The sequence below is a fragment of the Neophocaena asiaeorientalis genome, unplaced genomic scaffold, assembly GCF_003031525.2.
Source record: "Neophocaena asiaeorientalis asiaeorientalis breed wild unplaced genomic scaffold, Neophocaena_asiaeorientalis_V1.1 scaffold79, whole genome shotgun sequence".
Classification (NCBI taxonomy): Eukaryota; Metazoa; Chordata; class Mammalia; order Artiodactyla; family Phocoenidae; genus Neophocaena; species Neophocaena asiaeorientalis.
Window position 1 is genome coordinate 6120596 of NW_020175402.1, and position 13814 is coordinate 6134409.

At 50.1% G+C, this 13814-nt stretch overlaps 1 protein-coding gene across 5 annotated transcripts in view; it reads left to right on the top strand.

The window, feature by feature from the left end:
- The window catches only part of RCC1 (regulator of chromosome condensation 1), a 17309-nt gene extending 3495 nt beyond the window's left edge, over window positions 1–13814 (top strand). For 3 of the 5 annotated variants that reach the window (XM_024766952.1, XM_024766951.1, XM_024766953.1), the window contains exons 2-10: window positions 6510–6591; window positions 8067–8254; window positions 8436–8615; window positions 9442–9538; window positions 9653–9775; window positions 10281–10436; window positions 10682–10801; window positions 11151–11303; window positions 12248–12423. In XM_024766952.1, the coding sequence (XP_024622720.1) occupies window positions 6519–6591; window positions 8067–8254; window positions 8436–8615; window positions 9442–9538; window positions 9653–9775; window positions 10281–10436; window positions 10682–10801; window positions 11151–11303; window positions 12248–12423 (1266 nt within the window). In that variant the 5' untranslated portion in view covers window positions 6510–6518. Of the gene's footprint in view, window positions 1–6509; window positions 6592–7150; window positions 7259–8066; window positions 8255–8435; window positions 8616–9441; window positions 9539–9652; window positions 9776–10280; window positions 10437–10681; window positions 10802–11150; window positions 11304–12247 lie in introns of all 5 variants that reach the window. The other 2 variants (XM_024766955.1, XM_024766954.1) reach the window with 2 other exon arrangements.

Consider the following 13814-nt stretch of genomic DNA (forward strand, 5'->3'; position numbering starts at 1 on the left):
AGTAGTCTCTTAGGATGCTTTGTATTTCTGCGGTGTCTGTTGTAACTTCTCCTTTTTCATTTCTAATTTTATTGACTTGAGTCCTCTCCCTGTTTTCTTGATGAATCTGGCTAAAGGTTTATCAATTTTGTTTATCTTCTCAACAAACCAGCCTTTAGTTTTATTCATTTTGCTGTTGTTTTCTTCGTTTCTATTTCATTTATTTCTGCTAGATCATTATGTAGTGTCCTTCCTTGTCTCTTGTAACATTCTTTATTTTAAAGTCTATTTTATCTGATATGAGTATTGCTGCTCCAGATTTATTTGCTTTCCATTTGAATGGAATATGTTTTTCCATCCCTCCTGGGGACTTTTCTCACAAAGAGATTCTTTAGCCATTGCGTCTGGTGGGCAAGTGTCTGTCTCCTGATGTCGGGGTGGGTGGGGACAGCTGCTGTGGTCAGAGAGGGCTCTGTCTCCCTTTGCAGAGATGAGGTCACAGCAGGTCACTGCAGGAACACCACGGCCCTGGTAGACTGTCTAGTCTGCTGTGCCTTCATTCACCAAATGAGGAAACTGAGGCCCAGAGAGAAGTAGGGAGGGGGAATGCTCTCGTCCTAGTGGTGAGTGGTTGGGAGACCTGGGCTGTCATCCCACCTCTATGTGACCTGGGGCACCTTCCTCTGAGCCTCTACTTATCTGTAAAGCCAGGATGATCACACCTCCAAGGGCAGGTGTGAATGTTCTAGGAGAGGCTGGCACACCTCAGGTGCCTATTGGTAGAAGTTGTCTCTGTATCTGACTTATTGGATTGTATCTCAGTCTTCTCCTAGACTGTAAACTCCTTGAAGATGGAAGCTGTGTTTGTCTATTGGGGCTGCAGGGTAGGGACAAAAGACTACTACTTATTCTTAGCCCAGGTACTCAGTGTCTGGCTAAGAAAACACCCAGAGCGGTTAGAGAGGGAGTCTGTCAAAGGACTGATGTGTACGGTAGAGGATATGCAGGTGGGTCATGGGTACAGGGTTCCACCTTTTAGAAGGTGCCCTCTCATCTTCCACCCTGCCTCGGGGATTGCTCACAGCAGCACCCTGCAGTGCCTGGAGTCCTCTGTTTGAGAGATGAAGACTGTCAGGCTCAAAGGGAACTCAGGTGTGTTGGACTTGAAAGCCAGTGCTCTCTCCACCACAGCATGGAGTTGTACCCGTCGTCCTTCCATACGTCTTTCAGCAGATTTGTCACCCACGTGGCTCACCCTCCCAGGCCCTAGCTGCCTCCGAGCTCCTCTCTGCTCTCACTATCCTGTCCCCCTCGGCAGGCTGCTGCCCTCTGCTCCTTGCCTTTGGCCAAGCTCATAGGGGATCCTGGGGAGGCCTGTCCAGGCTGCCTCGACCCCTGCCTGGATCACGGCCTGCCTTTAGCCAGCCATTCTTGTTTTGTTTTTGTTTTTAATTATCAGATATACCTGGATTCTATTCCTGGCTCTCCTTTCTGATGGTATGAACTTCAGCAAGTAAATTGACTTCTCTGAGCCTCAGTTCCCTCAACTGTGAAATAGGAGTGACAGTGCCTTCTTCAGCTTGTTGTGAGAAGTTGAAGGTTGTTGGCATATGGAAAGTAGGCGAGGCCAGTGTCCCAGAGAGACTCATTTTAAGGAGCAGATTGATATGGTGGATAGACAGGTAAATTTAAATAATCATGATCTAAAAGTCTGCCCTAATTTCTCTGCGAGAATGATTCCTTTAGGATTGAGAGAGGGATCAGAGGTGGCTTACCAATGGAGGTGACTTTGAGCAGAACTTCTTCTAGTAGGATAGGGATGGGATGGTACAGAGATGCACATGGTATGGAGAGAATAGTAGGCAGTCTAAGATTGTGTGAGAAGAGAAGGGACGATGTGACAGACAAGGTAGGAGGCCAAAAGTCGTGTTAGTGTCAGACCCTGGAGGTCTTTAGTACCAGGTTAAGAAATGTGGGCAGAGGGAGCCACTGAGGAGTCTGAGCAAGGAAGCAGCTTGTTTCAGGTTTGAGGTTTAAAAAGATCATGAATGGCTTGTAGAGCGGGTTGGCGACGGGGGTGGGCAGTAGGGAGATGAGAGACAAGCTTCTGTCTTTTCTGGGGGAGAGAGTATGAGGGAGAGTTCTCAGACAGGCTGAGGGACTGGGGAGTGTGGGGAGGAAGTAGGTAGGGGCACCAGCCCTGGGGTCTGAGTGACTAGGTACTTGGTACAGATCTTGATTTCCTCGTCCAGTCTTGGGTAAGACACTTTACCTTTTTGAGCCTCAGTTTCCTCGTCTGTAAAGTGGGATTAGTGTGGTTAGCTTGCAGTGAGATGCCCCAGAATATTAGCCCAAAACACAGGTGGCTAAGGAGATATTGCCTGGGTCTGTTCCAACCCACACTAACACTTTTTTTTTTTGGTTAATGACCCATGACACCAAATACCTCATATAGCCTTTATTTTTCTCCACCCCAGGCCTTGCCCACAGGTCAACCCAACATCAGCAGCAATGTGCTGATATTATTCTGTTCCCTTTTTTCTCACTTCTGGCTGTAAGTACTTTTCCATGCTACCACACAGTCTCCCTCCCCAGCACAGCTAACTGGTACAGGTCATTCTGATGAACTGACGGGAAATATGCCCTTGGCGGGACAGGGCCCTAGACACAGTGAACTGGCTGGCAACCTGGCCAGGGGTACAAGAAACAGTGGATACCTGTTACGTCCCACACTCCTTAACCCATCCAGCTCTGCCTACTTAACATCCCTTCTTGGTCGGCTCCCACGCACTTCACACTTAACAAAAACGCCTGGTGAGGTGGACCTCTCAGTCTCTCCTCTCCTGTTTGTCCCACAGTGTTCTCAGTAACTGGAAGACGACCATCTACTTATTCACTTAAGCCAAAGCCTGGGGGTCCTTGTGTTTGGCCAAGTTCATGGGGGATCAGGGAGGCTGGGTTTTATAGGATGAAAAAGTCATTCTGGGTTCCTCCCTCACCCTCATTCCCCACATCTAATCCGCCAGCAAAGCAAGCCTGTCTCCTAAATTGATCTGTTTTGTCTTCTTTTCTCTCTTGCCTCAGACCAAATCAAGTCGCTGACTTCTCTCATTTGGATGCCTGCAATCTCCTCCTCTTCCAAATCATTGCATTTTCTCTACAGTAGCCAGAACAATCGTTAAGAAGACATTTTTCTTAAAACTCTTCTGTTTTCCCTACTAGGCCTTGTATGATCCATCGCCTGCTCCCCTTGTGCCATGTGATCCATCGCTGTCCACCTACAGCCCTGCTGGCCTCCCCAGGTTCCTGAGCACATCACATGCTTTTGTCCGGGTCTTCCCCTGCTAGCTTTTTCTTGCTAGTATTTCAAGCCTTAGCCCAAATGTTACCTATCTGACCTATATCTCCTCCCCCGTCCCAGTTTTTCTCGCTTTTTTTTTTTTACTGTGGTAAAATACACATAACATAAAATTGACCATTTTAACCATTTTTAATTGTATATAGTTCAGTGGCATTAAGTACGTTTACAGTGTTGTGCCTTGCCTATCCTTCACACAACACCATGTGTAATAATACTCTGTGTGTGTGTGTATGTGCGTGTGTGTCTTTCCCACTAGAATTAAGCTCCATGAGAACAGGGAGAGGGTTAGTTTTCTTTTTCCTTGCTACACCTGGCAGTGGTAATAGGCATTCATGGAATGAATGAGTACATGCTGCCACGTATTGAGTACTTACTGTGTGCTTGGCACTCCAAGGTCCTTTACAAACATTTCATTCAGTCTTTTTTCTTTTTTTTTTTTGGCTGTGCTGGGTCTTCGTTGCTGGGCGCGGGCTTTCTCTGACTGCGGCAAACGGGGGTTAGTCTTTGTTGTGGTGCGCGGGCTTTTCATTGTGGTGGCTTCTCTTGTTACGGAGCACGGGCTCTAAGCACACGGGCTTCAGTAGTTGTGGCACGTGGGCTCAGTAGCTGCGGCTTGCAGGCTTTAGAGCACAGGCTCAGTTGTGGCGCACGGGCTTAGTTGCTCCACGGCATGTGGGATCTTCCCGGACCAGGGATTAAACCCGTGTCCCCTGCATTGGCAGGCGGATTCTTAACCGCTGAGCCACCAGGGGAGTGCTTCATTTAGTCTTGACAGCAGCCCTGGAAGTGGTCATTGCCTCCCTTTTTACAGATGAGGGTACAGCTCAGAGAGGTTAAAGCTGCCAGAGAGGGACTTCCCTGGTGGCGCAGTGGTTGAGAATCTGCCTGCCAATGCAGGGGACACAGGTTCGAACCCTGGTCTGGGAAGATCCCACATGCCGCGGAGCAACAAAGCCCGCGTACCACAACTACTGAAGCCCATGCGCCTAGAGCCCGTGCTCTGCAACAAGAGAAGCCACTGCAATGAGAAGCCCGCGCACCGCAACGAAGAGTAGCCCCTGCTCGCCGCAACTAGAGAAAGCCCGCGCGCAGCAACGAAGACCCAACGCAGACAAAAGTAAATAAATTAAGTAAATAAATTTTTTTAAAAAAAGCTGCCATAGAGGTCAACCATGGTCACAGAAGCAGGGCTGAACAAACCACAGCTCTGGCAGATGAATCCAATTCCCTTTATCCTAAGGAATGTGCATTTCTAATGTGGGAAAAGGGGTTTCAAAGAGGCTACTTGGAGGGGAGGAGTTCAACCCTGGGAGAATAGAAGTTGGGTGAAACACGGAAATGCCTCAACAGAGTCAAAACTGGGCCAGTCACAACCTGTAGAAGCTCAACCTGCAGAGGCTCAACCTACACAGCCTTGGCGGATTGTAGGCCTTTGGCTATTTCGCCATCTTCAGTACTTTGTTCTCTTCCCCCAGGATAGTCAGCAGAAATGGCCTGGAAATTCCAGGCCACTCACTTTGTGCTCATATACCATGGAATGCGGAGCTGGAGAGGCAGAGGCTCTAGGACCTACTGGAAGGAAGGAAGGGAGGGAGGGAGGAAGAATGGGGTGCTGTTTAGGCCCACAGAGGAGCCTGAGAAGGTCTCTTGGAGTTCTCTTTCCATTTGTAGCCTCGGGTAGAGTCTCCATCCCTTTTCCGTAGAATGGAGGAGAGGTGGGTTAGATTAGATTAGAGCTGTGCCTGAGCATCACCTGGGACAGACCCTAGATGTTATAACACCAGCATTGATTTATTGAGCACTTACTATGTTATTACTTTTACAGAATTAGCTCAATTAGTCATAGACTGTCACAACAGGGTGTGGGTACTATTATTATCCCTGTTTTACTGAGGAGGAAACTGAATCATGAAGAGATTAAATAACTTTGTCCAAGGTCAAACAGCTAGAAAGCAACTGAGCACATATTCTGGCTCCTCTTAACCACCACTTGCTCTACCACTTTTGCATCTGGGTAGCTGCAAATTGCCCTCGTTAGAGTTTGAGAGCCTAAGGCTTAGACAACTGAACTGTCTTTCATAACCTTGAAGCCAGGACTCAATAAAGATTTATTTCGAAAGCTGCTTATGTGGGGGGAAAAGGCTTTCGACACAATTTGGGCTGGATTGGAATTGAGATAGCCATGGAGAAAGTCTGTTCTCAGAGGTCTTGAGGAGACAAGGCAGCAGCAGTTAGTTTAAGGAGTGAAGGGCTCAGGGCTGAGGCTTTCAGCTGCCCGGGATCGTGCTAGGTGCAACAGCCCTTCTTGTCACCCATAGGTGATTTCCTTTCCCCCTTTTGTAACACCGTCTGTTTGTGTGAGTGTGTATACAGTATTTATCTCTTGTTGGACTGCGTAGAGGAAAGCCAAGTTCCTCCCAGGAGTGGTGGCATTTTGGATCAAAGGGCACAGATGGTTTGGTTTGCTTTTATTTAATGAGAACGGCTTTGTGTGTGTGTGGTCTGATTATGGCAGTTATGTATAACCAGAGTTCCTAGTGGTTATGTTGGGGTTGGGAGGAGTTGTGAGGGATACTTCACTTAATGTTCTTCAATGTTTTAATTTTTTATAATAAAATTTTAAAAATACATGTAATGTTTCTTGTAGCTTTGATAATATAGGTAAACTACAAAGAAAGAAGTAAAAGTTGTCCATAATCCCATTTTCCAGAGGTTACCATTATCAATATTGAATGTATTTCCTTCCACACATTTTTATATGTGTATGCTTTTTCTTTTCCACAAATGGGATGATGGGCTGTTTTTCAATCTGTTTATATTACTTGGCAATGATTCAGTAAATAAATCTCTGAAAGCATCACTTTTAATGGCTTCGTCCTGTTTTATCATCAATATACCACATATTATCTAGCCAGTCCCCTACTCCTGAGTGTATGCGTTGCTCCATTTTTTGTTGTTTTTTTAATGTTATGAAGAATACAGTAGAGAATATTTGTGGATCTTAATCTTTGGGTGTATTTATTTGGTTCTTCTCAGATAAATTCTGAGAAGTGGAATTGCTGGGCATCTCTTCTCACTTTTTTTTTTAGGGTTTTTGATGAATATTGCCTAATTAGAGCAGGAAAATGATTGCCATTTCTGACATGGAGTATTTGCCTGGGTTTTTCAGGACAGGAAGATGCCACCCAAGCGTATAAGTAAGAGAAGGTCACCCCCCGAAGATGCCCTCCCCAAAAGCAAGAAGGTGAAGGGTAAGTTGGCCTTGGCCTCTACTTCAGTATGGGTGGCCTCTTGGCACCCCCAGAATCTGGAACTGGGCTCCTTTTTCCCTGAGATTTGAAGCTGAGGGGCCTGGAAGTCCAGGAACTCCACCCAGCTGGAGAGTCTCCTGTAGCTCACTGAATCCCACCCTCTGGGAATCTTAAAGGGGCAGAGACTTGCCTAAAAGCACTCAGATACTGGCAAAAAAACTAGACCCTAGGGCTTTGCCCCAGGCAGTAATGCATCATGGTTAAGACCATTGACCTCCAGACTGGGTTCAAGTCCTGGCTCTGCCACTTTCTAGCTACATATAGCTTTGAGCAAATCACTAACCTCACTGAGCTTGGACTACTACCCCATTCATAAAATGGGCGACCTCACTGAGCTGTCCTGAGGAAAATGAGATCATGTCCTGGTAGCACTGGAGGGAGGTGGCTGTGGTCTTCTCTCTCCTGGGACCCTGGAGGGAGTCAGGGAGGAGAGAGAGCCACCCCCAATCTGGGAGGGGGGAATATGGACCCACACTCAGCCACTGTCTGTCTTTTGCAGACCCTGGTAACCAGGCAGTGAGGGTCGTTGCCTCCCGCCGCGTTCCAGGCGCCCGCTCCTGCCAAGGTGCCTGCGGGCCGAACCCTCCTGACCAGAAAGCCCGACCAGGCGGCTGCTTGCCCAGCGCACCCTCTGCGCAGCCGCAGCAGTCCTGGCAGCCTGGTCACACCCCCAGGGGGAGGGGCTGGACGCCATTGGCTGTCCGGGGCTACGGGCGGTCGCTGTTGGCCACCAGATGGCCCTGTGCCGCACACTGGTTGGCGTGTTCCTGTCTGCAAAAGCCTGTGCGGGTTCTTAACTCCTACCCCTTCCTTTTCAGCTGCCTGTCGGCTCCCACATAGGAGCGGAGTGGGGGTCAGTGTACCTATGTCCAGTGTACCTTAAGTCACAGCCTGAGGATGCACTGCAAACTCTGCTAATTATTCTGTGACCTTCTCTGAGACTCTGTTCCCTGTTCTGTAAAGTGGGATCCTAAGAATGGAAGGTCTCTAGCATAATGTGAGGGCCTGCAAAGCTGTCTAACACTAGTAAGCAGTCGGTAAAGGGGTCGACATTATTATGCCCTGGTAGTATGGTTCCCGACCAAGAACAACCTATCCGGAAAACTAGCTTGTGTCCCCACTGTTCTTTAACCCTCTCCACCAAGATTCATTTGCCGATATTGAGTGTCTCGTTTCCATTTCCTTCCACTCACATTAATAATGTGATCAGTTTTTAATCTGCACAAAAACCCTATGAGATAAGTACTTTTGTTATCCTCGTTTCACAGTGAGGAAACTTAGGCTTGGAGAGGTCAGATGGTCTGTGGCAGGGCAGGGGCTTGAACCCAGGTCTGTGTGATCCCAGAGCCTGTGCAGTGACCTCTCCTCTCTCCCGTCATCCTACACACTCAGGGGCTGTCTCCTTCACCCCTCAGTCTCACATAGGTCCCACAACACAGAACCGGGTTTGGTGCTGACGCTGGGCCAGGGCGACGTGGGCCAGCTGGGGCTGGGCGAGAATGTGATGGAGAGGAAGAAGCCAGCCCTGGTGCCCATTCTAGAGGACATCGTGCAAGCTGAGGCTGGGGGCATGCACACTGTGTGTCTAAGCAAAAGTGGCCAGGTAGGTTGGGCGTGGCACAGGATGGGACAGGGCCTGGGGTTAGTAGGGGGCTTGGGGAAGGAGCTTTGAACCACACGCATTACTCTGTGGAGTTGGAGCTGACTAGACAAGCAGGGATTGGCCTAAACAAGAACGGACGGAGCGGCCAGGCCTTGCACTAATGGGGGCATCCTGGGCACAGGTCTACTCCTTCGGCTGCAATGATGAGGGTGCCCTGGGAAGGGACACATCAGTGGAGGGCTCAGAGATGGTCCCTGGGAAAGTGGAACTGCAAGAGAAGGTGATACAGGTGTCAGCAGGAGACAGTCACACAGCGGCCCTCACCGAGGATGGCCGTGTCTTCCTTTGGGGCTCCTTCCGGGTAAGACTGGGTCTGGAAGACGGCATGGGGGCTGGTGGGCAGAATTAACTGGTGGGGCCCCAAAGATAACCCATCATGAGACCCCTGTTTTACTTACTGGGGAAATCAAGGCCCTGGGCAGAGCTTGGGCCCAGACCCAGGTTTCTGGCTTCTTCATCCAGGCCTGTCCACACCACTGCTGTTCCCTGGACTCTGATGTTATGATGTTTGCGTCTTGGGAAAGGGGTGGGTCAAGGATGCCTTTGGGCTGAGGCTAAGCCAGGAAGCCTACTGACCCATCTCCCTGCCTTCAACCTCCCCCCTCCCCTTCCCAGCCTTCTTGCACACTTCTCAGGGGTTTGGGGGCACATCTCAGAACTTCCAGGACAGGAGAGTGTGGTTTAAAAAGCAGATACAGCATTAAAATTGTTTTGGTACTTTAGTATTCGATTTATTTTGAAATGTCAAAAATAAAGGAATCTGATGTTTCCTCATTGGGGCTGATTTAAAATTTTTTTTATTGATAATTTCAAACACATAAAAGTAAGCAGAATACTATATTGAACTCTATCTGCTTGCCCCAACAATTATCAGCTTATGACCAAACTTGTTTCATCTTTACTCCCTTCCGTTCCCCAACTCCTTTGTTATTTTAATGCAAATCACAGACCACGTATGATTTCATTCGTAAGTATTGCACTGTGTGGCCTGGCTCCTGCCCACTTCTCCATCTCCATCTGGCACCAGTGCCCTTCACCAGACAGCTCTGTGGCTGACTGCAAAGCTGGATCTGGCTGGTATGAGGCAGGAAGAACTGGCTGAAAACTCTTCCGCCCCTCCCTTCCAGGACAATAACGGTGTGATCGGGCTCTTGGAGCCCATGAAAAAGAGCATGGTGCCTGTGCAGGTGCAGCTGAGTACGCCCGTGGTGAAGGTGGCCTCAGGTGAGTCTGCAGGTACTCACTCTGGGCAGGAGTTGGAGAACCTTTCTGAGGGGCTGGCCCAGCCTTGGCCCTTACAGACAAGCCCTGCATCCCTTGCCTTCCTCTCACCCTCAGGAAACGACCACTTGGTGATGCTGACAGTTGATGGCGACCTCTGTACTTTGGGCTGCGGGGAGCAGGGCCAACTGGGCCGCGTGCCTGAATTATTTGCTAATCGTGGTGGCCGGCAGGGCCTCGGTAGGTGGCTTAGGTCCCTCTGGCGGGGCAAGTTGGCAAGCCACCCCCGGTGAAGGTCAGAGGTAGAAGGGATTCTCTGTGTTCAGGCTTGTATCAGGTGGACCTGCGGTGGTAGTTAAGGACTCGGATTCTAGAGCCAGACTACCCCAGGTTTGAATCGTGGCCCTACCAGCTACTGGCTGTGGGCCCCTGGACATAGTTTCCTCATCTCTAAACCCACCTACCTCTAAACCTACCTCACTGGTTTGTTGTGAAGTTAAATGAGTTTACATAAAAGACTGTCTGGCACATGGTAAGTTCCAGGTAAATGTTACCCCTATGGCTGTGGGAGTCTGAGTGAGGCACTTGGACTCTCCTGGCCTCAGTTTCCTCTTCTGTATAATAGGGACAAGAGTCCCTGCCTAGCCTCCCTGCGAGGGCTTTAGCAGTGAAGGAGAAACAGATGGGGCAGAGAGGAGAGGCTGTGTGTGTCTGCCACTGACCCTGGCCTGCTCTCTGCCTGCAGAACGACTCCTGGTCCCCAAGTGTGTGATGCTGAAATCCAGGGGAAGCCGGGGCCATGTCAGATTCCAGGATGCCTTCTGTGGTGCCTACTTCACCTTTGCCATCTCCTCTGAGGGCCATGTATATGGCTTTGGCCTCTCCAACTACCATCAGCTAGGTGAGTCCCAAGCCCATCGTCCAAGGTCTCCCAGAGTGACCTGGGCTCCAGTCCTGCCTCCACCCCTCATTCGTTGTGCACCCTTGGTGGGGTCACCTAACCCCTCAGAGCCTCAGTTTTCTCATCTGTAAAATGAGAATATAAATACCCTGGTGTGGGGTGGGGGCCACACTGGGAGGGGAAGAAGAAGGCAGCTCCTTGGACACCCTCACGCCTGACAGCTCTGTCCTGGCCTCTTCCCCCAGGAACCCCAGGCACAGAATCTTGCTTTGTACCTCAGAACCTGACGTCCTTCAGGAACTCCACGAAGTCCTGGGTGGGCTTCTCTGGTGGCCAGCACCATACAGTCTGCATGGATTCAGAAGGTAGGGCCTCCTGGTCCATCTCTGGGTTGGAGGTGGAGTGTTCCCTGGGCACAGGCCTGGCCACACTCTGGAGATGGCGGTGCTCGGAACCTGGGCCTGCTCCATGGACTGGGCTGGCTGTGGGTCCACGAGGGTTGCCCCCGTCCCCCAGCGTCCTGGTGTTCTTCCACGTGTGAGTTCAATGGGGGCCTGGGGGGGGGGTTCTCCCAGGCCTCCCCCAAAACTGAAAAGGACACTTCAGACCTCACCACCCTGGGAATGGGGGACCAGCTCCCACAGATATAGGTGCTCACATGGCCTACCCGGAGCATGCCCTCTGCTACTCCTCGTCTCTCTCCCTCCTCCACAGGAAGAGCATACAGCCTGGGCCGGGCTGAGTATGGGCGGCTGGGCCTTGGGGAAGGTGCCGAGGAGAAGAGCGTACCCACCCTCATCTCCAGGCTGCCCGCCGTCTCCACGGTGGCTTGTGGGGCCTCTGTGGGATATGCTGTGACCAAGGATGGTGAGTGGGGCTGCCCACAGTCGGTCTGGTTAGAGTCTGGGGGTCGTGGTTCTTACCGAAGTGCCCAGTAGCCTCTGATGTCCACCATCAGATGGAGCTGAGGTGTGGAGAACACTGTTCGTGGTGACGTTGCTTTTGGCCTGATTGTCAGAAGCTCTGGCTTTGATGACAAAATGGGTAAACATGTTATTTTAATAGAAGTGATTTGTTCTGTAGAGGAGAAAAACAGCAAAGGGAGATATATCACTGAGGCCCAGACAAGCAGTAGGACTTGAACCCATGTCTCCAGACTCCTAACTCAGGCTTCTCTTTACATTTTATACCATGGTGACCCTTTTTATTTACAACCTAGTAGGTGCTGGCTTCCGAGGGAGTTGTACTTAGAATTTTATTAGAGAAAGAAGGCTTAGTAGTTGGGGTCCTGGCAAGTACAGCAGAGGAGGGTGTGGACAGGTGGTCACCAAAGCCTGAGTGGAACAGCCATGGAGGCCTTGAGAAATCTGGCTGGCAGAGGTGCTTGACCTGGGATTATCTGGGAAGAGTTCCTGAGGAAGTGGGGCTTGTACTGCACCGTGAAGGTTCAGTCCTTTATAAGCAAAGGAGGGCATCCAGAGCAGTCTCAAAGGCAGGTGGTCCTGGGAATGGAGGTGATATAGGGGTTTGGGGAATGGCCAGTCATTGTCGGGCCTTGAATGCCACGCCTAGGGGCAGGCAGAAGTTTTTGGCAATGTGTAAGGACTGCGGTCTCTGGTTGACAGAGCTCTTCTTTGTCCATCATCTCCTTGCTTCCTCCCAGCTTCCCTGAACGCCCGGAGGCTGGGACATTGCCAGGCAGCCACAGGCCCAGGCCAAAATCCACCCTCATGTGCCAGGCTTCTCACCCTACAGAAAGGTGGGGCTTGGGACCCTGGAGATACAGCTGCCCGTATTTCTGTCCTTTGTAGGTCGTGTTTTTGCCTGGGGCATGGGCACCAACTACCAGCTGGGCACAGGACAGGAAGAGGATGTCTGGAGCCCCGTGGAGATGACAGGCAAACAGTTGGAGAACCGTGTGGTCTTATCTGTGTCCAGCGGGGGCCAGCACACAGTCTTACTAGTCAAGGACAAGGAACAGAGTTGATGAAGCGTCTGAGGGCCTGGTTTCCGGCCCCCCCACCTCCCTCCTGGAACAAGGAAGCCATGATGTCTACATATTCCAGCAGGCCTCTTCCAGCTCCAAGTACTCTGTCATCTCCTGCCTTTCTCCCATCAGCAGAACAGAATGCTTCTCTTTTTTTTCCCTCCTGTTCCGGAATCATCCTGGGACCTACAGGATGAGGGTGGGATAGATGGAAGAGGGGAGGGGGTTTTAATCAGAAGGAACATTGCTGACCCCACAGCTATGTGGTTAGACCTTTCCCCCTCATCCCTACTTCCCCTGGTCCTGGCTGACCCTGGTTTTGCCTATCAAAAACCAAAACTTCCTCTCCTGCGTGTTTGGTGCCCATACTCTGAGAAGTCGGGGCTCTGCCAAGCCCTGCTCTAGTCATGTGCCACTCTTCCTGTCCTTCACAACCCACAGACAAACGGTACAGTCCTGAGACCCAGCTGTCATGGACCTACGCCTGGGGAAACTGGAGAAGGGGCAGGGCTACCCAGCCATGGGCAACCCCAAGCCAAATATTTGGCCCTGAACAGGTGCCCATGGGGCAAAAAGAAAAACAGTGATCCTCCGCTGGATCAAGAAAAAAGCCAGTCAGCCTTTCTCCCAGAAGCACAGAGCATTCTGCCCTTCAGGCCTTGTCTGCCGAGTCTCACCCATCCAACCTGCCTCACCTGCAAGCCAAGGGCCTGAACTCCAGAAAGGAAGCTATGCCTGCAGGGCAGGACCTCGGGGAGAGGGGAAGGAGGGCTTTATAAGCAAACTTACAGCAATATTGAGAATGAAGGGAGGGCAGGGAAGAGGGTTGGAGGGGCAGAGACTGGTCCCCAGAAAGGGAAGCAGTAGCTTGTACAGAGGCTGAAAAAATAGAAGAGAGTATTGATTTTTTTTTTAATGTAAAGTATTTTGGAGGGGAGAGTGAAATCTTTTAACACTTTGAATAAATTTAGAGTTTTATAAAACAGGCCACTTGTTTTCTACATGCTCCCTGCTTTTTTAAGGGAGCACCTGCTGTGTTGGGATGGGCAGAATAACCCCATGCCTGTAGCCCTGGTGAAGACTAGGGCTTCAGGGGTGTCAAGAGGTCCTGGTGTGTGCCAGTCAGCTGGGGTTTTTTTTTTTGTTTTTTGTATGGAACAGTGGCTGTTCTAGACAAATAAAAAAAAGTTGATTGATTTTTGTTAGGTATTTATGTTTCAGGAATCACTGGATTTAAAAAAAATTGTACTGTGTATTGTGTGAGACATGGGATGGATCTTTTAATACCCTAATCCCAAACCGAGATTTTTGAGTACACAGTACATCTCTAGAAGTACTTATGCTAAGTTTACTGATGTACTGTATCATTTCTTTTTTTTTTGTTTTTTTTT